Consider the following 27,772-nt stretch of genomic DNA (forward strand, 5'->3'; position numbering starts at 1 on the left):
CAATAAACAAAAGTGCTGATGTAAATTTGTTTTGTGATAAATTTACTTAATAATTCAAATACGTAATGTTCACAAATCAGAAGATTTTCAAAACTGGAATGTATCGGGTTAATGGTCCCATCCACAGATGGAAGTTCAGGTGACTAATTTTAGATTGTGGACATTTAAAAAAATCATCTCTGTATGAGCATGTCACCGGCAAAAAGAGTGCTGACGATTGTGCCTATCAAATTAAGATTTTAAAAAGCAAATTGTAAGCTGTTCGCAAAAGTTAAGCAAATGTCAGCTCTCATGTAACGTTTTAAGAAGTTTATATCTTGATCTCATGATTTGTAAATTTATCTTCACACGCGCGTTTTTCTTTCTTGTTTGTTTCTTATTATGAGATGCATACCAGGAACACTCTCAATGAATAATTCTCGCGTAACTGTTCAAAAGGACCTTAGTACCTAACATTGAAAAACTTTCTTTGAGTCCCTTTCTTCCAATTATTGCGGTGACATAAATGCATTTAAATGAAAATTTTTTTGACGTAGGACTACGTCTTTGTTTACTATACTGGGACTGGGCACCACTTTGTGAAAACAAGAATAGAAGTGTAACGTTTGAATGAAAGATTTCAAATTGTAATAACTTCTGAACTACTGTATAAAACTGAACAATTTATATGTCGTTGGATAGATAAAATGACCAGCAATTTTATGGGGGGGCAAAAGAGTAATTTTAAGAAGAGCGTAAGAGGGGGGGGGGGCTCTTATACAAATGAAACACAAATTTCCTAAATACTTGAGAACTAATCAAGCAAATAAAACCAAATTTGGCATGTGGAGGATTCAGAAGGTAGGATTTTTTTCTATGGTATACTGATACCCCTTCCCCTTCTAAGAGGGAGGGGGCTCACATACAAATGAAATACAAATTTACTCATAACTCTAGAACTTATCAAGCAAATGGAACCAAATTTAGCATGTGGAGGTTTCAGAAGGCAAGAATTTTTTCCATGGTGGATTATGAGGGGGGGGGGCATACACATAATATACAAATTTCCTCATAACTCGAGAACTAATAATGCAAAAGGGACCAAATTTGGCATGTGAGGGATTTTGGAGGCAAGAATTTTTTCTATGGTGTACTGAGACCCCTTCTCATTCTAAGAGGGGGGGCTCCCATACAAATGAAATACCAATTTCCTCATAACTCCTGAACTAATCAAGCAAATAGAACCAAATTTGGCATGTGGAGGTTTCAGGAGGCAAGAATTTTTTCTATGATGAATTATGACCCTCCCCTGTTTAGGAGGGGGGGCTTCCATACAAATGAAATACAAATTTCCTTATAACTCGAGAACTAATCAAGCAAATGGAACCAAATTTGGCATGTGGGGGTTTTTGGAGGCATGAATTTATTTTATGATGGTTTGAGACTCCTCACCCCTGTGCTAAGGATAAGGATAAGGATAAGGACTCTCATACAAATAAAACAGAAATTTTTGAGTATGTGCCATATTTTTTGCTATGTAACAAGCGGTAACAAGTAATCAATGGCCCTTTTAAAGGCCACAAGGGAGTTAAAGTAAGATTATTGGAATATGTCAAGCTATGCATAATCATATTTAATACAATAATCTGTGAGCTGATCATTCATTACTGTTTCAATCTTTATGATGCACACCAGTGATTTTTTAAAGAAATTTCTATGTTTCAATGGTTGCAGGCGTTGTACTTGTGAACCCCGTCCACGTATTTTCAAAGCCACCATTGCATTCAATGAAGAATTGAATCTGAATATTTCACTTTTTCTCTTAATAGCACTCACAGATTCTTATAAACATACATATGCCTGAAATGCAGTTCACATTAGTCTTTGATCTAATGATCTGATATAGTCCTACGTCACCCTTTCGTACAACACTTAGGGCTGTATACCTTGTAGTTTTTAACATTTAGCTAACTACACTCAAAAAAATCGACATGTCGCATCCACGTGAAAAATAATGTAAACTTCTGTACAGCAACTTACGTGAACTTCATGTACTAGTTAACGGGAAAATTGATAAAATTTACCGGGATCGTACGTAAACTGGTTAGTATGAGTGCGAGTTACCAACAATTCACGTGAATGTTACATGAAAACTGTGATGGATGAGAATTACATATGTTTCACGTAAACTTGACGTGCTGATTTTTTTGAGTGTAGTGACGCCAGCCACCGATTCATGCAAAGCTGATGTTCACAGAAGATGAGTTCAATCACTGATTCAACTAACCTTTCATATGCTCTCCCAGATAGACCTAGCGTGCTCTGATAGCAATTTTCATTATATGTTGCAAGCTTAATTCGCTTGCATTGAATATGAGCTGAACGACTGATTGCGATAATGTCTTCGCAGTCCCCGTCTATTTTACTATTTGACGCTAATGAACCGCACCAACATTTGCAACTGAGCAAATCTGATTCTATTTTGTTTCTCTTTTTATCTTTACGATCGTTCAGGAACCAAAAATGATTGCAATCATCATTTGAATCCGTTTTAGTTTTGCTAATCCGCTCAATCCGATCAGTTATGTTTTGTAATCTCTCCAGAACATACAGAATGCATGAATGTTTAAAATATATGAAGAACTAGCTAATTGCCCGATCTCACTCGGCCCCCTTGTCATTCAGTCACTTGTACATCTGGTTTTGTAACGAAAACTCATAATGCAAGAAACAATTCACGGGTTTTCACGGCAATCGGTTCATTTTGCTTCCCTTCTCGACTCTTGATTACGTATCCAAGTTTTGCGTTGTCGAAGCGAATCAGGATCCGTGGACTGATGTCTTGGTATGCTTCAAATGGTATTCCAGCCAGATGTGGATACTTCTTCTGCATATCAGACAACACCAACGTTTGCGGGCGGATTTGGAGATAAGACATTATATACACTCCACGCAGTTCATATTTTTTTGAGCCTTGTGTACCGGATATCTGCAGATTTACTTGCTGAGATCCATCTTACTTTGAGGTTTCCACCGGTCCACTTCAAGCACAAAGACTTGCTAGGGCCTTCAACGCCTAGAACGTTTGTTAAGTCTTGACCCATTAACGTTAGCTCGGATCCGTCATCGATGAACGCGTAAGTCTGTACTGTATTTTTTGGTCTATAAAGGACGACTGGAACTATGCGGAATAAGACAGCGGACTGACCCTGATGAACATTGCAGCTCGGCTCTGATGCGCTCATTTGAGAGGGCGATGTCGTTGAAGGATACGACGTCGATGATCTCGGATTCTGGTTCTTCGCTGGGTTGTGGAGTAGTGGATAATGTAAGAACGTGCATTCATCCATACCGCACTTCTTCTGTCACTTGCAGGAACCGTTGTGCTTCCGAAGACACTTTTGACAAAGCTTGCACTCTTTCACTGTCGCCCATGTTGAGTCGTAACTTGATCCTGCGAAAGTGCTGCACTTTGCTACCATCGGACAATCTCCCTTGCATACAATGCACTGTTCCTTGACCGAATGCTTTAAAAGAGACGATCCATACTTTCCGGGTGCTTCGATTGGTTTTGAAATATTCGATATTGACTCAGAATGGAAGTTCAGAAACCCATCTTTGTTGAAACTCTGGGTTCGTTGATCCCTTCCGATATCCCCTACGACAGCGCTTGCATCTTCAGCTACTGTATACAACCAGGTGCTAAGAGTAGCGAGATTTGGGTTCGTTCGTTTTGTTTCGCGTATAGGTATACCTCGCTCAGTCTAATCTCAGTGGTGACCGCAACCACTCCACTAGCTCGCATCGAAGAGACGAATTAAAGACAAAATCGTCGATTCCACATGCTTTGATTGTAGCAACTATATTCTTCACTGCTAGTGCAAAGCTTACCACCGTCTCAAGCTTCTCCGTGTTCGGTAGAGCCATACTTCAGATCTTCTTAACGTACGATGGCCTCCGGACATATTTTCCTCGTCCGTGAATCCGCACATCTGCGCAGATGCTTTAAACATGGAATAGAATAATGTTCCATTGAACTCGGGGAGATCCTTGGACACCGCTTGGCGAGCTGCAATTTGACTCCGGTTTAGAATACACACTGTTCCCTTAGGGGTTGTAGTTTGAAGGTCCGATCCCGGACGTCCCGATCGAAGCGGAGTCGAACGCTGACTCGGAATGAAATGGTTTCCTTCCTCCAACGTACCGAGATTCGTCGAAGAGACGACAGACGCCCTGGCGTGGCTATTCGATGAGATTGTATTAATTACAGGTGCATATGAAACCCTCGCTTCGAATCTTGGTTCTTGAACATCTTGATAACATTGCTGATTGCAACCATTCGGTAACATCGCTGGTCTGACCGTTGCCACATCGTTGACACATAGAGTGTTACTCCCCGACTGTTAAATTTTTGATGACAGCTGTGTCTGCGAATCGGCCTCAGTGAATCGCGTTTGCGCAACACTCAGGGAGTGAGAACCGCACAGGGTACGATTGTACTGACTACCTTGATTAAACGGTTGAACGTTCGGTTGGCTGGCTCGTAGCACCGGCTCTGAAGACAAACGACTCCATTGGTGTTTAGCGAGTTGGTTATTACGAAGGATCGATGGATTTTGCTGGTAATGGATGACATCCGAAGCGTGATGCTCCTCGGGTTTTCCCGTTGTATTTGGTATTTGCCCATTTGTCTCATCTTCTGCTAATTCGGAATCTCCCCCGTGACACTCGATATCTGTTAACCACTGCTCGACCTTGGATACCTTGTCGCTAGCTTCCGTAGAAGTCCCACTGCCGTGAGCATTCAATAACTGGTATTTCTTTTGGAGAAACCACTTCTCCAACTCGAACTCCTCCTCAAGCTTCTTTAGCTCGAGATCCTTAATCCTTTTAGTTTCACTGTTCCTAGAGCTAACCTTGCTCTTTGAGTATAATGATAACGTCTTCTTTGGGGGTGGATTTTGTCTCTGCTGCACGGTCGACGCATTGTTAGTATCAGTGGGAGGGTCGCGTGCATTCTTACAGTTCGGACAGACCCGGCTGACATTCGCGATGCCTTCCGAAACTTGCACACATACAAAGTGATACCATTGATCGCAACCATTACACTGCACCATTTCTTCGTTATCACACTCTTCACACAACTGACACTGGCAATCCCGATTTCTACGAACGTCGCGAACTGGATTGCGCCTGATTTCGATCGCAGTACCGGCGGCGCTTTTGCCATAACTGACAGTACCTTTTGTAGTCGTCATAGCTTGTAGAGGATTTTATTACTATTGGCAAAGTCAGCATTTACCTGCTTTACAGAGTTAGGAGGAGAAACAACGACGACGGACGGTGTACCACCTGCGGTATTCGTTACGGCTCCGGTGACGGGGTTATCTCGTATTTCCGCTACCATTCCTGGAGCGGGCACATTGAATGCATTGCCAGAACGAGTCGACTTCTTCGACATATTTAAAGAATTTTATAAATTGTTAAGCCCAGCGATAATGAAACAATAATTTCATGAACCTCGAACAGCAACTGATGTATTTTGTGAACGAATAATTATAAAATTCCTATGGAATGTATATTTTGTTAGGCTAAGTTATTATAAGTAGTATGTAAGACTCACTTTAAGTGTTTCTCGCTGACTCAAGCTCCTGGAGAGTCAGTATAATGTATGTTTGTATGTTGTTGTATGTTGTATGTTTCGAAATCTATAGAATTAAGTATGTTTTAATCATTGTAGACCACTGACTTTGTGTACAAAATCTCACTTATCGACGGTGGTAGCACGACACGAAATCTTAATCAACGCTGAGCATTTGTTAGCCGTAGTCACACCTGTTCGCATATAGATTTAAGATTATGCTTTAGCTTTAAGTTATGTTTCACTCACTTTCTTCTAAATTGGTAGATTAACTACACAGCTGACCTGCTATCATCTTTACACTAGTTTTTAAGTAAAATAGGTTCGGAGCAATAGTTATACTATTTCACTAAATTTCCTCACCGTTTAGCGTTCAAGTTTAGCAATTATAAGGCTAAGGCTAGTATAAGCAAATAGGTTAAGGGGGGTCAGTCCCGGCGTAGTGGTTAGCATTCACGCCTCTCACGCCGAGAACCCGGGTTCAAATCCCAACCCCCCAGAAGTCACGAATGACCCAAAGCTGGTTAAAGTGACTATAATCTAAACAAATAGGATTAATAGGATTACTTTTAACTAGTTTTACAGTAAACTTTTAGATAAATTAAATAGATATAGATTAATTTTAAGCAGATTTAAGAAATCGCTGCTTACAGCACACTGATCTAGCACAGGTTTGTTTTTATTCTTTTCTATTGTACGTCGAGATCGCACAGATGATTCCGCATTGCCCTTCGATCGCGGGACAATCCCTTGCATGCTGACTGGTGTAGTTGATCTGTCAGTGGCGTAAGTTGGAGATGGGTGCAGTCGCTTATCATTTCGACGAATCCGGCCATTCAATGACAGTGACAATGACAATGACAGACAGACAATGACAATTTTAGTGATTGATTTCATTCTCATATTTCCCGATCAAACCTTACGACAGTGCAAAATCACTTTTATATACCAGTGTACTGGTTAGAAGAACGCAATGAGTCCTCACCAAGGATGGCTTTAGTTGGAGATAATATTAGCAGTGAGGAAGGAGCGGGTAAAGTAGAGTAAGTTTTAAAAGAAGGGTAAACCTGATTACACACAAGCACGTATACAATAAGTATACAGTGGACCCCCGTTCGTTTGAACGATTCCTCATGCAAACTAACGGGGTTAGTTTTTAATTTGAACAACTAGTAACCCTATATATGCTGAAGTTTGTGTGAACTGGCTGCCCTGCTCTTTGTTATTGTTTTGGTGGTTTGATTCAGTTGGCAGTTGCAAGCAGCGAATATTTCATTTTCCGATCGGATTTATACCATAACCGTTGGGAAAACGCAATGTGAAACAGATTAAACACGCTAGATCAGTACAAACCAATCGTGTTTATTGTCCGCATTAGCAAATGATGTTATATTGAGAATGACATTTGAACCATTTTTAGTTTGCACATCGTGCAAACCAACGGGGTTCAAATTAAAAAGTGTTCAGATTAAAAACGGTCAAACGAACGGGGGTCCACGGTATTGCTCACTCAATCGTGATTATAGCATGTAGAAATGCAGTGCAAGTTATACAGCAAATACACAAGCGATGTTACAAAAGAACAATGGTTGTAGCCGCAGTGATGAGTTGACACATAGAATAAAACATAAATACATGAGTTGAGGATTTTGCTCGGAAAAGCACTTAATAGTGAACTGAATACAGTAGAATTTCGAATTTGGCAACAAATGTGTGTTGCTTATGTTGCCAATATAGAAACCGTGCCAAAATCGAGATATTTTTTCGATATGAAAAAAATGAATGTAAATGGTTTAGAAATTGACTAAACATCATTAATCAACGATTGCAACCATGTTATGTTTAAAAATTCCGCCAAGAGCTATCCGTCCGGTGCAAATAAGTTATTGACACTCTGTGGTAAGACGTAGTCCTACGGCAATAAAATTGTTGTTCAAAACCACATAACTTTTTTCAACATACTGAGGACATAATTTTTTCGTCATTTAAAGCATGTATGCGGAAAGTGATTGATACTTAACCACATTTTTGGAAGTGAAATATCTTGTGTTGCCAAAAACGAATACTTTTGTTGTCAAAATCGAACCATTCGAAATCCCACTGTACCAATAATCTCATAAAATAATACATTTTCATTACTTTTCAACTACAAAAATTACACTACAGTCAAATCAAATGAGAAAGAATACCGTACTTGAGTTTAAGATCCAGATTATTTTATAAAATATTTTTTTGCTGCTTTTTTTGCAGAATTACACTTAAAAAAGTATACTCACTCATCGAAATCCCGCGTTTCGATCAATCTATTGAAGGTGATCTTTCAGAAGAACCTTCTAACAGCATAGAAGAACAACTGGAAATTACCTGGCAGGAAAAAGTATTCAGCAAATATGAGATCGATTATTACAATATTAAAGACAACTGCATCACACAGTTGCAAAAATCCTACCATCAAACGATTAGAAGCAGCGAATTGGCAGACAAGGACGAAAATGGAAAGATATTTACCTACACGGCTGCCGATGATTATGCCCCGGATGAAGAATTTACCGACCTCGCGCGAATTAACAAACTCCATTTGAATCTGGTGGAAACGGATTTCGAAAATATGTTTGTTATGGCGGATCTCGACGGTGAAATATTGCTGTTTTCAATTAAATGGAATCCCCAGGAAAGAATTCTTCTGGTTTTTCCCGATTTCAATTGCATGAAGATAAATCCGTACTACAAAGAAATTCAAGGTGACAGCCGGCAGATGTATCATTTTGGAATCAAAAATCTGTGTCATGGAATTACTTTAACCAGAACCCAGCAGACAGTCAATTTACAAAACAATCTGATAACTAAGGTTAAAAAGGATTAAGGTTGTACTGATGGGACGAAATAATTATAACGTTTATTTATATTACAGCTTACGAAACTATCGTTAATAGATGATAGCTCAAACAGCAATTTCTCATACCCTGAAAACCGACAACTCCGGTTTTTGATGCTGTTAGAGATTCTTTCTGGTTCGGACTTTTCATATGATAATGTGTTTGTGCGTTTCTGGTTCACTCTACCAGTAGAGGCGAAAGTTATAGAAGGATTCATAGATGGAAGTACACACAGTAGTAAGAAAACGCATGGCGTATGGAACTATGGACATTGTCACGAACTGTTGCTTAAAATTCCAGAAAGCAATAATACTAATGGTAATTACTTCAACTGTTTATTTACGCTCTTTGAAATTATCATCTTTAAATTGGTGGAAACTGCTGAGGATTTCCTCAAAGCATACAATCTTAGATTTTGAATAATTTTGTGCCAAAAAATTGAAAGGAAAATCCAAAAGTAGACTATTTTTTGCCTTAAATTGGTAACAAATAACCGAAATTGGACGAATTTTCTGCCTAAAATCTGTATTTGCGCACTTCAAAACAATTCTGAGTAGTTTCCCCAAAATTCATCTATGATTTATCTATCATGTGATTACAGTGCTTTTTCTATAATACTTCCAGAATATGTAAAATTATTCTTTAACGTCATTTCAATTGATAACTGGAAACGTGAACGATTATTAGGGTAATTAACGGAACTCTATAGGTCATTATATACGTAATTTATAATCAATTTCTATACCGGATGAAATATTGTACATACTTGAAAGTTGAAGAAAATCGAGGAAAATTTCTTTTCGATGTCCCTATTTCCCGCACATCCGTTACAAAAATATCTTTGATTATAAATTTTGAATGAAAAAACTATTATGCTTGTTATCTGCCTAAAAAACTATTATCTACAAACAGGAACGCATATTTAAACATACATCTTCGTTCACAAATTCAAAAGGAATCAGTACAATGCATAAGAATTCAGAACAATGGAGAGTTCCAAGATAAATTGGAAACTTATCTGGTGGGAGGACGTCGAGAAATTAAACTGAAAGAATTTTATGGACAGGTAATAACAGAAAATCGTTTAAAACTTTGTTCTGCACATTATTTTTCTCGCTTATATTTAAGCCACAGACATTCATAAGTACGCTGTATCAATCTCTTCAAATTTGGTGTTGGTTGAGCATGTCTTCATATTCGTCAAAGTAGCGCATTTGTACAAAAGGAGGGGAAGGCCACTTCTTAAATACTTGTTTGTCCGAGAGATAAGTTGATATTTGGGAATGTTGATCACTAATGGTGCCAATGATCAATGCAAAATATGCATGACGATTTTGACATGACGATGACGAAAACATTGAAGGAGATTATAGATAATAATAGAAAAACCCAAAATAAGCACTCAAGATTCGTCTCAGATGCTTAAATTTAATATGTTTTTAAATTGTTAGGATGATACAACTCAATTAAACCGGTATGGAAGCCGTACCGAAGAAGCTGGGAAATTAGACATCAAATATCAAATAATTCAACAGCATCGACCACAAATAATTGAAACAGCAAGTCGCAGTTCTCGTAGGCGCGGAAAGTTCTATGCAAATGTTGTAACTGTCGAAGAGCTCCTGTCATCATACCACCGTGCTCGTGAAAGACTTGAAGAAGTAGTCAATTTGAATTATTAAAAATGTGCATGTCGTAACAAACTTAGGTATGATGTGGTGTGGTCAAGTATTACTTAAAAAGAAGTCCTTAGTTTTGCTGTATCTTTTGTATCTACGGTGCTACAAGGCTGCTACCCCGTGAAACTTTACGATGATCCAGTGATCTGCGTCAATAGATGCTCTTCCCCCATCTAGTTCACATAAGGTACAACGTGTTTCCCATGACGACTAAATCGAATATCAAATAAACCACATCGGCATCAGCCGAAAGTGGAGAAAAAGCCTGCTTGAAGTATGCAACAAACGCAGCACCGATATCGCAAGACACCTTTAAGCGGACACGAGCCAGCGTAGCCTATGACCACTTTCATTGGAATGTCACCCGATATACCAAGCCGACCGCTGCCGGTCAATTCTGGTATGGACGCATCGGGATGGACAATGCGTGGTTCTCCCAGGAGCTAATACAATTCATGGTTTGTTCGCATGCTTCACATTTCGTTTTTTGTTCACACTTCCCATTCTGTTTAAAGATAAAAGGGCGCGCTAGTGCTTCGTAAGCACAACCAATGTTTCGTGGCTATAGACGACTCCAGATATTATCAGTGTCTTGTCGATGAACAACTTCGTGATATGACGATTTTACTCTTAATATTAATATGCAGAGCTGGAAATGGCGTGAAAAGTCTAGTAGGTGGGATAAGGGAGCCTAGCTCAGAAGGGGGAAGAAGCCGCCACCACTTATTAAACGACATTTCTAACCGTTTAGTTGGTGTCGAGGTACGATGCTGGTCAAGTCGTAGAAAGACGTTTAAGTCCAAGGCTTTGTTTTTTCTCACCGCCCTAATGGCGTTAGGAGCAATGCAAAGATGTCGCTCAAGAATATAGTTAGTAACCGATCATACCGGACTGCTCCACCGTTGGCCTGGAAACTTTGAACAAGTCTTCCAGTGATGTCGGCCAATAAAACCAGCAGCGCCTAACGCCTACAGTACGTCCCACTGTACCAGCCGTGCCAACTCTGAGGCAGCACTATTAGCTGAAATTGAAATGATAATCAAGTTCATGCACTGCCGTGAATCGCATATCAGTCCTATTTTCTATGAGTTTCCTATATAAATAGGCACTCAAGCGTAAAGAAGTCCCAGACTATAGTAGCTCATGTCAACTGCACAACTATTGTTCCTAGCCATTATGGAGTAATTGATAGCAAACCAAATCGAAGATTGCACTAGAACGCTTTGGAGTAATCAAATGGCCTCGACGTAACCAACGATATTTTCTTACACTTCTAACGATCGCAAATACCAAGTCAATGGAAGTGCGAGTGAATACTTATATAGTAACGGTACAACAGATTGAGGAGGTTGAAGGTTTTCAATATCTTGGCCAGACAACGCCAGACCAGGACTCGAATAAATGTCCTAATAAAACGAATATCAACAACAAGAACAACGCCAGACGGTAGTACCAAAACTGATATACACACATGGAAATTGAAGGCCAGAAGTGACTCTGTGAGTCTTCGGAATGTTTGGTTCTGCTTTTGGTTGTTTGAAATAAAAATTTTGTTCATGAAAATAATTCTTTGTGTTCAGATTAGCAAGAAAAATGCAGTGAATACATTTTTAAAAACAGAGTCACTGTTTTGGGCACAAAAACTACTTCCGAAATTGGGCTTTCCGATTAAAAGTTAATGATTCATCGACTGTTGCCTGCAGGGCCCGGCATCGTCGATACAAATAAATGAAACTGACTTTCTCTTACCTTCGCTTCATACATGAAGTGACTTGCTTCACTTGTTGAACAGAACGTTTCAAGCAAGCTTCAGTTGAAGTTGGTGGCTGTTTCAATTGACGACGGCAGAAAGTCAGGCACGATTTGTCGGCATTTACCAGGTTAACTTTAATATGCGTTGCATTGTAGGAAATGTTACTCAAATTCAATTCATTGGCATTCATAGTTGCTGGTCTTCTTCTGAATATTTGATAGAAAAGTATAAATGAAAAGTTGAAACCGATGGCCATGACGAAGTGAAATCCGTTTCGCTGACGCTGACTGAAGTCAGTTTGAAACTGAAGCGGTGCTGCTTCTGTTGAAACCGAAGCTTCACTACTTCATTGTTGAGTGACGCTATGCAATTGAAGGTGACGTTGTCGGGTCCTGGTTGCCTGTGATATATCATTCGAGATTGGTATTCTCTCACTTGGTTCTTCAAGTCAAAGTCAGATCTCAGATTGCTTGATTGTCGCCAATTCGCTTCATAGTCATTGTCATTAGCACGTGAGATAAATAAATTTTCGGGAGCACATGTGAAGGTTGATCCGACATACCTTGAAGTGATGAGTGAACGAAATCCGCAGTGAGGTACTCAACTAGAATCACCGACGCGATAGCGCAGAAGACGCAAATTCAGAGGTCTGCCCAACGATATCTAGACCAGGGCTTCGACCGATCCTTTTTTTCTACCGCAGTCACACCAACGCGCATTCAAGTTCACACCGTCCGTTTAGAGGTGGAATACGAATGCTATGCATAACACAACTGGCATTTTGCTCAGTCAAACGCCGACTGCACGCTGCAGAACGAACGGCTTCTAAAACTTTTTGACATTTTCGTTTCGATCAAGTTGCCTTTACCGTTTGGAGCAGCGAATGACTGCAAAACAGTCAAATGACTGGCAATCACCACGCTACGAAAAGCAACCGCACAATCGTATGATTCAATACTACAAAAAAACAACCACTACATGTGCATGGAAGAAGTCGGTCGGACTCCGTCCAATACAAACGAATATTTTGCTTGCGTCGGACCGACGTCTGGGTGACAAACTTTTACTGTGAGCAGCCGATTTGGAGACAAAAAGAGAAACGAAAAAATACGTCACCGTATGCTTCCAGTCAGTTTGCAGTTTATATTCTCAAAGCGCAAAGCAAAACGGGAGATCGACTGTTTGCTTTTGCTGAGATGCCGCATGAATTATACGACGGCAGCAGCTCAAGCGGCAGTTTGACTGGATTAAAAAAACGGTCAAATGATCGTTCAAAAATCGGAGTTTGAATGCGGAAAATTCGCATTCACGGCAGTCACATTCAACTTGCGATCCCTTTTTAAGCCCTGATCTAGACTGTTGATGCAAACCTCTTCTAGCGACAGGTGACCGTCGACAGTGGAGAAACCTGACTTTATACATTTGTTCTGCCGGCGGACATGGACACATAAGCAAGTAAAAGTTATTCAAAAAATATTGTGTGTTGCACCTTTTTAATCCGATTTTTTATAATTTTTATTTAATTACAAAAAATAAACTTTATTTGAAATAATTTTTTTAATATATTATAGATGTTACAAAATTCAAATTATTACCAAAAATTCACCATTTCCAACACTGTTTGTTACTGTGGGTTTTAGCTCCACCCCAGCAACCAACAATCTGGTATATAAGGCGATGTTGCCATGTTTGTACAGACTAATGTTATATACGTAAATCCATCTCAGGAATCATCGAGTGAGACGTGGTGTGGTGCGGTTTGATGCTAATATGACGGTTGTTCGACAATAACAACAAAAAAGATGAGAAAGTACTTTGTATAGATTCATCAATTATTTCTATATGAATTATATTAACACATCGGAACAGATGAAAAATATTGCCTTTGTGCTGTTTTTACAGGAATCTTTTCTGTTAACTAGTGCTTCCTAACCACCACCACCACCACCACCATCACCATCAACATCTGCTTCTGGGCGGGTTTATGCATGTATTTTTCCCATTAATCGCAAACTGTTGGTCGTCTTGATAAATGAAATAAGAAAGTTGTCGCTATAATTGGATGTCAAAACATGCTGTTAACGTGCTGTTAAGCAATTGAACCGTTGAATGGATTCGTCTGCAATTCAAGGTCAGTTTTTTACGCCAATCACAGCAAATGGAATGTCACAAAAAATAGTCGAAAAAAGTATCGCATACCTAAATCGATATTTTAGGAAAGTCTATGTCTGCTTTACTGCTTAGTTATGTAATGAGGAGTTTGAGAATCATAGTTGTTACTAGCGTAAACGAAATGGACACAAATAATATTATGTGTATTTGCGGTATTTGCCTGACATCTGCGATCTGCGGGTTGCCGTGGTTAGCATCTTTGTTCGAAAAGCTTTCACGTGGTACAAGAAGAATCGCATGTTTTATATCTAAATCTTATTTGCAAATAAAAATAATATAATTATTTCAATATTTAACTTTCCACCAAAACATGAAAATGGTGGTTACTTGGCTAACTTTTCATATATTGGTTACTTGGTAATAGGTACGGGCGTAGCCCTCTAGAATTTTGTTATATTCTCGTGGCCGAAAAGTTAGCTGTCACATCTAAGATTGTTACAAAGATTCCGAATCACGACTAAAATATTAAAGTTTATTTAAGTTGTAATTCCGAACAACATACTTGAACATAGCAATTAAAATTAGAAACAACGATGCTGTCCAATCTCTTGTACCTAATTTGTAAAGCAACATATTTTAAATCAATTTAATATAACTATTGTGTAAACATAGTTAAATTTGTTTATTTGGTTATAATGTTAAACTGATGTCCTCGCTTAACATTTTGGCTGGTGTTTTAATACAAATCTAATTGTTCGTTCAATAGGCTTTTTTTATAATAGAACAATTTTATCTACCTACTAAGGCGATTGCAAATCATTTCAAAAGTTTTTGTCACCTCCCCCTTGGAAATTGGCTTGAAAAATCGGGGGGGCAGAAAAATAATTTGTAGGATATGAGTTAATTTTTTTTACAATATCAATTGTCTTTGGGCTCTACAGCCTGAAAAACTTGAAAAACGAGTGTACGAGTTGAGTTAACGCTTCTAGCATGAAATAGAAATGGAAATTCAAACAGCGGAATTTCCGAAAATCGGCCAAAAAAATTTTCTTTCGTTTTTGTCTTTTTTCGTAGATTTTCGCAAGGAAATTATGGATGGATTGTTCCTTAATAATATTCTAACACGGAATACATTTACTGTCAGCAAGATGCGAAAAAATAATCGTTAGCGTTGTTATTTCATTGATTCTCTAGGATAAAGCATTATTTTTTATCAAAAACAATTTTGATATTCTCCTGACAACATTTAGCATATATGAATGTAAGATTATGTGTTTAAATAAATTATGCAGTTATTGAGCTATTACTATATTTATTATTATCAATCTTTCCCGGCTTGTCCTACAATGAATACATGTGCTCACTGAACCTATCTTGTGTCTATCCTTATCAGAAAATATTATCTATGTATATTCCTTCCGTTTAGAAAGTGTGTTATCACCTTTTTTTACCGTTGATTTCAAAAATATCGTCATCAGATAATTTGTATACGCAAAATTATACATACATAACAAAGTATAATTTGTATTTAGATAAAATAAAAAAGTGGGCAAGCGGGACCTGAATATAGGAGAATATATAGAATTTAGTTAAAAAACGTTAAATAACAGAAAATTGCTTATTTTCAATATGTATACGTAGCAACGTTATAGCATTGAAAAAAGCAACTATGTACAATGTTTCTGCCAGTGGCTTACCCATAAATACCGTAACAATACCGGAATTTTTATAATGCACAACGGGTGACATAATTAATATTGAAGAAAAATTAATGTGCAGCCACACTGTAAGGCTTTATTGTAACGCGATGATAGTAGAGTATGTAGCTGTGTCTAATTCTTGCGAGACGTAATTTACGATTTTTTTAACGGCTCGAAAATACCATTATAATCTGTTTGTTATGCCATGATAAAATGATACACAGTTGTTAATTTGTTATTGAAAATTTCAATTTGAAACTATCATATGCAATAAACATAAGCATAAGCATAATGCAGATGCAGGTTAGTTATGACCAATGTTGGAAGTGTGACTCTGCACACGCATCCAAGCAAGTTTACAACATTGCTTGAACTATCATTCTGAGGTTGTGCCAAAACCTAACAGGCTGTGCCCGAACTCATTTGTAAGTTTTGTGCGCGGATCCTGTGCTTCGGTTCGTACTTGAGTATATGTTTGCGATGAATAAGGCGATGTTTGACGGTCGGATTGTATGCGCACTGAGAAAATCGAAATAGCAGGCAATGCAAAACCTGCCTGCCTACTGTACACTTGAGAAATGATTTACTAGGAATATTTGTTTCTACAGATTAGGTATGACTACTGTAGCTATAGTTCGCTCAATTTTTAACGGATGGAAACGATTCAATTTTTTTTTTCAATAATGGCAAACAACCATGTACGTATCTTCTTTTCTAATGATCTAATGATTGCATATCATTCAAGTATGTTGGTCGACAGAAGATAACTTTTTTTTTAACTCTCGAAGTTTTTTTGGAATAAACTTCAAACATAAAACTTCAACGAGTTGAAATTGAAAGTTCGCTAATTATGAGTGACGTTGAAAACTACTTTTCAACACTCAAATGTAACTGATTGTTGGTAAAACGTACATTCACATACATATATTACCCTAATTTGGGTGTATACTACGTATTGTGCTCAAAATCATTAATAAATATATTTTAATGTAATATTTCATAGTAGTATTGTTTCGGTATATCTATAATTCGGTAATCTATAGTCCTACATAATTCAAAATTCCTGGGTAATACAAATTGAAACTGAAACGAATTTCAGGCGAATTTGGAATAACCAGTGCCGGCTTGTTCATTTGTTGCTAGCATTAGCATATGCTGGTTGATCCTTAGAAGGGTTTTAGTTACAATCTTTTTGGCTTTTGGATCAACATAAATTTTTTATCTCTCGAGATAACAAAACCAACGTATTCTACACATTACAATAAATATATGCCAAATTTAGCAACCTATACACACGGCCTAATCTTATACCATTGCACTATGGGCAAAAACGAGCCGAAAAAACGCGATATGGCCTACAGGCTGATAAAATGTAGGTAATCTAATGTAAAATTTTCCGGAGAATCGAGTATTGCCCACCGCTTTCCCGTTTGTCATCGGCGAGTGCCCCATTTCGCTCATTTTCCCCTATTTTTAACATCTTTTACCCTTTTTGGACTAAATCAAGCCAGGCTTTGAGAAAACAAAACATAAAAACCAAATTATTTTGTGTAAAGAAGTCCATAGAATTGAATGGGGTTGACCCCATTTAGTTTAGAGCAGGATCATCGCTTCAAGGCTCATAAACTTCAGCTTCTGAAGCAGCGGAACGATCGTTACATAGCTATGGAAATACACGCAGATTTTGCAAGTTAAGTTTTTATTAACCTTAATACAACAGATATACCGGAATGTCCAGATTGGCTCAAAAAACATCCAAATGTTGATTCAAGAATTTGTCTTAGAAAATCCCGTAGTTGAATACGTCATTAGCCACACTTCTTTATTATTTTTCCATTTATAAATGACCAGTTTTAGGTTCCGGTAGTACTTTATATGGAAGTTCCGTAGTGTGGAGTATGAACGAGTGCTCTGCAGTACAATTTATTCATTTTTACTGACCCAAAACGAGATGGCAGCAGCAGATTTCGTTTTATTTCGGTTCCCTCGAAGCATACTTATATTTCCTGCGGCCTAATGGTAAAATCTGTTTTTTTTTTACAAGGGAAACTATGTTTGTTTCTCTCCTGGTTACTCGAAACAAATTTGTTAGCAAGATAACAATCTGAAAAACTGCGAAAATCCGTTTCCTTGCAGTTGAAAAAAATGCTCCATTCATCTTCGTCTCATCATCGAAACTTTATTTATAAAAGAAATCAAATTATAATATTTAGAATTTTTCAAAATTAATGATAAAAAATTATTTAGCTCTCAAAAAATATGAAAAACTAACTCGTTGGCGAGAATTTAGAAAACAAAATATTTTCAACGTTTTATAAAAAAAATTGTTACAATATTCATAGAAGTATCTAACGTTTGCTGTCAGTACCATTAACACCGGAACGATTCGGTGATTCAAACTTCTTAATTTTTTCTTTAGTCTTTAGACTAAAATGATGATTTTTGTGATTACCCTAAATTAGGGTCCCTAACTCAGGAGCAGGCCAAATCAAAAACACGATAATAAAACTTTTCAGATAAGGTTCAAGTACATTTTCAACGGAAGATTTTTGCGTACAAATGAAAACCATTTGTAAACAGTGCCATAAACATAAAAACTGTCAAATACACATGCATAATGAGAAGTAAAGCGGTTTTTTCATGCTATGTCAGTTCTTGTACAAGGTTAGGACCATCGTTGCTTTATTGTCCAATGATTGAACAGTTAAACTTTAATACTATAAATAATTTTTTATTTTGCTTGAAAATGTTGACAAATAGTGCATAGATGAATATCATTAGCTATGAACAGCATGATATAGCAATATAATTATTTTAAACGTTAATTAGGCTTATACAAATTTGAAAAAAAGTTTATGTCGCCCCCACCCCTTCCAAAATTTTCGAAAATTGAAGGGGCAAAAAAATTTACGTTGCATTTATTAGTGATAAGCAGATTTTTTACAGTTCACCGAGTTTACATCTCTAAATTACCCAATATGTGCAAAGTTAAAGTAATTATCCGCTTAGCCTCGATAAACTTTCCTTCACCAACTAAGCTTTTTGATTCCCAAAGCCGAAAATTGGATGTGCTTGAAATCAGACTTTTGGCTCCATTTACTTTAAATCTTATTCCATTTTATTTTAACTTTTTTTAAAAGAACCGAATTTGATTGAGACATCAATAAACTAAACAATATATTAGTGAAATTTGGTATCGCTTTTGACGGATGTATTCCGAATTGCAGGAGGGTTATTTTATGCTGTCATCGGTAGTAGATAGATTAAAATAGAAATACAACAAATTAGGCACTTCGGAATATCAGCTTTCAGTTGACCAAACTCGTGACTTTAGTACTTTCGGGGCTCCAATTGGTCGTTTTATTCCATAGTGTCCAAGAACTTACCCTAATTTTGGATGTTGGGGACATAAAGCTTACAATTTTACCTTACAAATACAATATTTTATCATGCATTGAATGCATGCAGAAAGGATGTTACTGAATTGTTCGAAACTTTTCGGACTATTGTCATGTTGTGATTATCATTGGGATCAATGGTGGCCCCGACATTAATATCAAATCAAGTCATGTTAAGTTATATTGCTTTTGTACTGTGTATCTTCATCTGCTTTAAAATTGGAGTTTTAGTATGGATTATGGTAATGTGCGAAACTGGAATTGAATTGGAATAACATTTTCATTGCTAGGCAGTCGTAACGGTTTATCTCTCCAAACATTTCAATGATTAGTTCGGTTTGAACTAAAATTTAAGTACTGTACAACATTTTTGTACTAAATATGCATTAATATGGAAAAATAAACACTGGTTTCTACTCCTTTGTTTCGGTTTCGAAGGTTTGATGTTATTATTTTTTTCTTACCCCCCCTTGAGCAATATTTCGAGACCAGGACATAAACTTTTTTCCAAATTTGTATAAGCCTTAGTGAGACATGTTTCTTATCTGAAATGCTAACAAAATTCAGGGTTATAGCCCATATTGTATATAACAATGTTCAACTTGAATTTTTGTTATTAAATCTTGCCTTATGTAACGCCTTATGTTACAAGAAATTATCCACAACTGATCAAAGTGAGTAATTCGTGCACGTTTGAGCGTATATGTATTCTAGAATTAGCGTTTTATTGGACGCTGTTCAATCATTGCCCGAGCAGGAGCGAAGAGCAAAATAATATCAAAACTATATTAAACTAAGGTATAATACTATATTGTGTTATTGAATAGACATTGAGATACATTGATAACACATTTTGTTATTGAGTAGATATTTGAAACATTGTAAGATGAGTTTAATAACTGATTTTGTTATCATATCTTATTGTGATCTCAAAATGACATTCGATATATTTCATAAAAAATTTTTTATTGATTAAAGGGATTTTAAATTATAAATATTTTATAAAACAATTTTTTAATAAGTCATGTGCTACTACATTTGTTATTCAATACCTTAATAATACTAAAATATGTTATTCTAAACTCTGGATACAGTCATGTTATTGATTTGTTATTCAAATAACACAAGTAGTTATTCTTTTGGCCTTAAAGGAGCAAAATTTTGATATTATTTTTTGGTATTTTACCAACTTTGTCAGCCAAAACAAGACCAAATTTTGATATGAGTTATTCGATTTCCAATAACACATTTTGATATTATTTTGCTCTTCGCTCCTGCTCGGGTGGAATCGTTCAATGATAGGCAAAATACTCTATTATTGTAATTGAGATTCTTTTCTGGTTTAGGTTGTCTCAGATTGTCGACAATTGCTCTATCAGACCGTCTAAAACTAGCTGAAAGAATAAGGGGAGAAAACACCAACCCCTTGGGCAGCTGCCCTAAGTGGTTAAAACTTGCAACTCGGACACGCCAACCCAATCAAATGAAAATAAAAAATTTATAAAAGGATGAATTCTAAATAACATTTTTTTTATAACAAAATCTGCTTTGCATTTTGCTATAAACTTAGGCTCGTTTAAAATAACAAAAATTGTAACAAAATCCGCTCTAGGCATATCACAAATATATCAAATTATGGTTTTATTTGATCTAGTTTATATCAAGATGTCAAGATCAAAAACCAGCATTCTGCCCTGTTTTATAACTAAAATGTAACAAAACGTGTTATAAATAACAGAAAGAGATAAAATCTTTGTAAAACATTTTATGTACCGCAAGTTTTCCTAACATATTTATAACAAACTTTGATAGAAATATCAACTGGAGCTATAATTCTGTAATAGAATCATTTGATGGGGAATCGAAATCCTTTTAATAACGCTAATCATAAGTCCTGAATCAATAGAAAAATTTAAATCATGATTCATAAGTGAAATCTTTGAAAGTTATACTACATTGAATTGATTTGAAAATACTTCATACTTTTGGCATCACTAGTATGCATCTTTCATTTGTGTAAAGAATTAAAGATACAGAACCCTGCAGTTAAGCGTTCCTCAAAGTTATGCCAAGTCCAGAATATATTATAGAATATATTCTGATATATTAAATCATAAATAAGTTCAACGAGCATTTAAACATTAAATTCTGTTTATTATGTATAAAAACCCGAATTAATCCACCTAGCGGCGTGACCTAGCCTTTCTACTGCCACAATAATCATTATTTAGTTTCTCAGGAGCATCTATAATTAACTTGACTCTATTTTTAAATGACCGTTCTGTATTCCTCAAAATCCTTATTTGCCAGTAAAATTCACAACGTCCAATACGTAGAATAATTATATTTTCTTTCCTTGGGTGCGTAAATAGTTGCAAGCGTCATTTATGTTACTTGATGAACACCTTATTTAGTTTTATAATTTTTACGTGATTTATAAAAAAAATATAATGTTTGCAGACTTGAATGAACATATATAGAAAATTAGAAATTAACCCTCTAACGGGTCTACAGACGGCCTTAACTTTCGGGCTTCAGAGCCACATACGAAACATGTTTCGAATTGACAATATGAAATGTGTTCTTAGCAGATTTTTTGATATTTTGATATTAATACCATGCGTTCAAAAGTTAGCATCTTTGAAAAACAAAAGTTCAGAAAAAATATCATTATACTTCGCTATTGAAGAAAAAGGATATCTACAACAAAATGATTCATCTCAAAATTTTACTATTAGTTTGCTTGGCTTCAATTTTGCAATATAGGTATCTGAATTAGAAAAAATAACTGAATAGAGCATTAGATATAAAAGAGAAAGTGAAATTTTTATTAGCTGGCGCTCTTTCAAATATTTATTTTTGCATGAAAATCAAAACTTAAGCTTCTTTTGAATGTACTTTCATGAAAAGATAGTCATTAGCTTGGTCGCATCGTTTTTACAATGTATCCCATAAGAGGGACAGGGAAACAAGATGAGATAAAAAAAATAGTGCAAAAGCTGCGCCATTAACATGCTTGAGAATGGGAAATATGATCGATATGATTTCAAGTGCTTGTCATTTTTTATTTATTTATTAAAACATGATACATGACATAAGACATCTATCCTTGAAAATGTCACTAACGAAAACAAATCTTATAAAATTATTACCGTGCAACGTTTACTTCCTATGTTTCATATAACATGCCTAAACTCTAGTATCTATTGATAGAAAAGAGCTTCTATTGATGCGGAAAATTTGTTTGAAGTTTGTATAATTTTGTTTGGAAAAATCAACTCACTAGTATTTTTAATCCTATACACCACTAGACCTACATGCTTAAATTAACTGCTTTTCTTCGCTTTTTGCTTTTCTTGTACAATTGTGAGTAAAATCAAGTGAAGAAAATGACAATTGAAATCTGAAAGCAAAGAAAATAAAAAACTTTTCAATTGAATCCCGCTACTTAATATTTATTTGCAACAGATACGTAGTTCGCCTACGATGTGCAGGCTTCATCACTGTCTTATTTCAAAGCGTATACGTATCTGTCGCGAATAAATAATAAATAGTGGAATTTAGTCGGTAAAAGTTTTTTCTTTTCTTTAATTTCAGAGTTCGTATTCCACTAAGAGACTTCAAAAACTTCAGACAATTGACCTGTTTCTCACTTTTCTTGAATTTCAATGCAAATTTAAAAATTGCAAATAGTAATCACTTACACACATACATACACACATACATACATACGTACATACATACATACATACATACATACATACATACATACATACATACATACATACATACATACATACACACATACATACATCACACACATTGAATACAACCAACATTTGATTGATATGATTTGATTTCACACGTTTTAACGGTTCAATATACGGTGCTTAAGTATTAAAGTTTGAATAACTTTTGAATGAACCGTCCGATTTTAAATAACTCGGTTTTGTTTGATAGATCTCAGCAGTAATTTTCAAATAATAATAAAATGTGTGATGTTTTTCATTGAATTAATGTTTATATGTTTCAAAAATATGTTTTAAATACTATTTTTTCACATTTCTTTATGCAACTTTCAAACTACAAGTCCAATCGTCATGAAATTTGAAAGTTAAGGGTTTGCAAGGCTCCTCTTTCATATGCAATCAATTTTGTTCAAATCGGTTAAGGGACCTATGAGATAATGGAGTCCCATATTTTTCGTATTTTTATACATAACTTTTGAACTAAAAGTCCGATCAGTATGAAATTCAATAGCGACCAATGGGACATCTAGACCTTTCATTTGACACTAAGAACATTAAAATCGGTCCAGCCATCTCCGAGAAAAGTGAGTGAGATTAAAAGCGTCACATACACACACACACACACACACACTCACATACACACACACACACACACACACACACACACACACACACACACACACACACACACACACACACACACACACACACACACACACACACACACACACACACACACACACACACACACACACACACACACACACACACACACACACATACATACACACACACAGAAAATGCTCAGTTTTCGAAACTGAGTCGAATGATATATAACATTCGGCCCGCAGGACCTTCTTTCCATTTCCGGTTTTCCAAGTGATTTCTATACCTTTATACTATATATTTATATAGTAGAAAGGCAAAAACGTTTTAGTTTTGGCTAAATAAACCGAATACCATAATTTTAAACAAAAGTCAAGCGGAAAAATTTTTAAAAGCTTCAAAGCAGTAAAAAGAAACAAGTGAATAAACAAAATTTAACGCGAAAATAAATATTTTTGTATGATTTAATGGCCGTATTGTGTTAAATAATTAAAATTACATTTTAATCACCAATCGTAATTTAAATATTCATTAAAGCGCATTGACATTAGATTTGCTAAAAGCATAACGGTCAGAAGAACATTATCGACACAGTTTCTTTCACCTTTGCTGTGCTCTGTGCACCCACAAAATCAGCAATCCATGCTGAACTCGTCGCCTCAATTCATCGCAGGTACATCGCGTGCATCGTCGAAGTACATCGCATGATGTTACCAATGTTTCGTACCAAAGTGTAAACCATTTGATCAGAGTATGCGGTCCGCAAAAAACTTTAAACGCTGCGATGAGGCAAGTTTGAGTTGAACGTGAATCAAAGAAAAATGACTTCGATTCAACTTGGGTTCAGCATATGCCAACATTGGTTATGACTTATATCAACTGTGTCCCCAGATTCAATGAACATCTTTTATGCACTCTTAAAAAAAGCACCGAATTCGGCATAGTTTTGCCGAAATTTCAACAGCCGAACGTACGGTAAAAATGTCGATGGTGCATATCAGGGAGTATCTATCTGTAAGGAATTGTGAAACTCACATGTGAAGGGGCAGGCGGGTGAACATGAACAAATGCCGCTCTTGCCACTTTTTTCTTACCGATCTGATGCCCCTGCCGGCATATGTAGCTTCCAAAAAGTTACTTAATTTTGTTTCATTTATGCTAAAAGGGAACTAAATGCGCATCAAAACAACACAAACGACAACCGCGGCGCATGTTTGGGATTGAGTTTCTGTTAACTACATTAGAAAGGAATAGAGTTGTGAGTCCCCTGGCTTAAAATCATTCATACATCGTTTGGTCCGTGAAAGTACAAACGTCATGGACTTCACCATCTGCGGTAACGCACACATCTTGGCACACATGTATAAGGAATTTGATAGCGATAGAGCCCCCTGGTGCATATCGACGATTACGGATCTTTAGTAACATTTGGTAAAATTTTACCGAACAGTCGGCTGTTGAGATTTCGGCAAAACTATATCGAATTAGGTGCTCTTTGACGTAGGACTACGTCTTTGTTTACTATCTGGGACAGGGTAGCACTTTGTGGAAACGAAAATACAAGTGTAACGTTGGAATGAAAGATTTCAAATGCTAATAACTACTAAACTACTGAACGAAACTGAACAATTTATATGTCGTTGGAAAGATAAAATGATCAGCAATTTTATGGGGGCGAGAGAGTAATTTTATGGATGGCGTAAGAGGGGCGAGGGGCTCCTATACAAATGAAACAGAAATTTCCTCAAAACTCGAGAACTAAGCAAGCAAATGGAACCAAATTCGGCATGTGGGGGTTTTAGAAGGCAGGTTTGTTTTCCCATGGTGTACTGAGACCCTTTCCTCTTCTAAGAGGGTGGGCTCCTATACAAATGAAATACAAATTTCCTCATCAAGGCAAGAATTTTTTCTATGGCGAATTAAGACCTTTGCCGTATGTGCCGCTGCTGTTCTTTTGACTCCATCTTCGAAACGATTGCATAGTTGCCAGTGCAACATGCAGCGTGTTAAAAATGCACATTGAACTGATATTATTGATAAAATTTCAAAACAAAATACCCAAAGGGTGAAAAGTAACAGCCGCACTGGCGAGCTGGCATGGTACATTGAAGAGAATCCTCTGAAAATCATCGTTCTACACATTTTGCTTGCACACTAACACCCTCTGTTATGCATGTTGCGAAGTAACTTATATTTGTAGGGTTTTTACAATTGTACGGTTTTATATCCAACACTCGAGATTTGCGGTGTGGTCATGTTACGGTTTTGATCTTTAACCCGATCTTTTCTATTTCGCGTTTTAGTCTGGTGTACTCAGACCGCACTTCAGTTATCACAACAGATATTTTGCTTAAAATATCCACGTCATCGGCAAAGCGGACAAATTGACTACTGTGTTACCTGACTCATAACGAATATACGTTATATACGGGGGAGGGTCTCGTAACTCACAAACTTTGTGGTTTTTCGTTTAATTGATCATAAATTCGAATAGAGCATACAAATATCAACTATATAACATAAGAAATGACATGCTTACTCCAAAAATAAAAGCATGAGAGATTTTAGAATTTTGGAAATAGGGGTTCGTTATGAGTCAGGTAACACAGTAGAATGATTGAAGATTCAACTCACTATTTCCTGTCGTGCTTTATTGAACAGCAGGCAAGAGACATCGTCACCTTGATAAAGTCCTCTAAGTCCTCTATTGGATTTGAATGAACCCGAATTTAACACCTGAAATTAGCACACAGCATTGCGTGCCATCCAACGCAACCTTAATCAATCTGACAGGCTCAGGGCTTCGACCGATCCTTTTTTCTACCGCAGTCACACCAACGCGCATTCAAGTTCACACCGTCCGTTTAGAGGTGGTATACGAACGCTATGCATAACACAACTGGCAGTTTGCTCAGTCAAACGCCGATTGCACGCAGCAGTACGACGCTTTCTAAAACTTTTTGACATTTTCGTTTCGATCAAGTTGCCTTTACCGTTTGGAGCAGCGAATGACTGCTAAACAGTCAAATGACTGACAATCACCACGCTAACGAAAAGCAATCGCACAATCGTATGACTCAATACTACAAAAACAACCACTACATGTGCATGGAAGAAGTCGGTCGGACTCCGTCCAATACAAACGAATATTTTGCATGCGTCCGACCGACGTCCGGGAGACAAACTATTACTGTGAGGAGCCGATTTGGAGACAAAATGAGAAACGAAGAGAAAAAATACGTCACCGTATGCTTCCAGTCAGTTTGCAGTTTATATTCTCAAAGCGCGAAGCAAACCGGGAGATCGACTGTTTGCTATTGCTGAGATGCCGCATGAATTGTAAGACGGCAGCAGCGCAAGCGGCAGATTGACTGGATTCAAAAAAAAACAGTCAAATTATCGTTCAAAAAGCGGAGTTGGAATGCGGAAAGTTCGCAATCACGGCAGTCACATTCAACTTGCGATCCCTTTTCAAGCCCTAGACAGGCTTTCCAGGAAAGCCGTTTTCGTTTATGATTTGCCATAGCTCTTAGCGGTTAATAGTATCATATGCAGCTTTAAAGTCGACGAGCGGGCGGTGCATGGAAACTCTATATTCACGGTCTTTTGGAGGATCCGCCGCAGCACAAAGATTTAGTTCGTCGTTGACCATCCTTCAATGAAACCGGCTTGATAATTTCGTACAAATCAGTTCGACTCTCATCGACGAAAGATTTTTGAAATCACTTTGTAAGCGGCATGGAGAACCCCATCCTTCTTCGGTAGCTGCTCTGTATCCTAAATTCTTTCAAACAGCCTTGGGTTCCTTAACATATCTTATCGTTGAAGCTGGTTCTTTTCAACGTTTGTCCTTAACACTCTCCCTTGACGCCATGGTCTTCTTCCTTGACGACATTCAACTGTTCATCGAAGTGCCGGGATTTAACGTTCGTCTGTCGAGATACTATCATTCTTATCCCGACCCCGACACACTTTGAGTCGAATTCCTGTAGAACTATCGCCTATCCTGAGAAAAATGCAGCTGCTTTAACTGTGTACACTTCGCCTCCGCTACTTAGACAGCGCTTTTTCTCCCGGAATATTTGTGTTGGCTGCTTCTTCTTCCCTCTATGGCTTCCGCATTCTGATAAGTAGTACTGTGCATCTGTGCCGCCTGCGCACCGTTTTCCTGTGATAGATGGTGAAAGATGATCTAAAAAACTACAAGGTATACAACCTTAAGGGTTGTACAAAAAGGTGACGTAGGACTGTATCGTATAATACCCGTTATATTGATAAT

At 37.0% G+C, this 27,772-nt stretch overlaps 2 protein-coding genes across 2 annotated transcripts in view; one reads left to right on the forward strand and one right to left on the reverse strand.

Moving 5' to 3' along the window:
* Positions 1-27,772, reverse strand: part of LOC128733940 (rhomboid-related protein 2) — a 38,561-nt gene that overhangs the window by 3,795 nt on the left and 6,994 nt on the right. The gene's annotated exons all lie outside the window — the stretch shown is intronic.
* Positions 66-10,178, forward strand: LOC128733939 (tectonic-like complex member MKS1). Its single transcript, XM_053827819.1, has 6 exons — positions 66-139; positions 7,871-8,468; positions 8,532-8,814; positions 9,121-9,184; positions 9,409-9,562; positions 9,948-10,178. The coding sequence occupies exons 1-6, from the start codon at positions 66-68 to the stop codon at positions 10,176-10,178; spliced, it is 1,404 nt and encodes a 467-aa protein (XP_053683794.1).

The sequence above is a fragment of the Sabethes cyaneus genome, chromosome 2 (assembly GCF_943734655.1).
Source record: "Sabethes cyaneus chromosome 2, idSabCyanKW18_F2, whole genome shotgun sequence".
Classification (NCBI taxonomy): Eukaryota; Metazoa; Arthropoda; class Insecta; order Diptera; family Culicidae; genus Sabethes; species Sabethes cyaneus.

Excerpts from the sequence above, each read along its gene's own strand:
- LOC128733939 (XM_053827819.1), top strand. The coding sequence starts at position 66 with ATGTTCACAAATCAGAAGATTTTCAAAACTGGAATGTATCGGGTTAAT. Across the intron at positions 140-7,870 it reads ATCCACAGATGGAAGTTCAG|AATTACACTTAAAAAAGTAT; the intron begins GTGACTAATTTT and ends CTTTTTTTGCAG. Across the intron at positions 9,185-9,408 it reads AAACGTGAACGATTATTAGG|GAACGCATATTTAAACATAC; the intron begins GTAATTAACGGA and ends ATCTACAAACAG.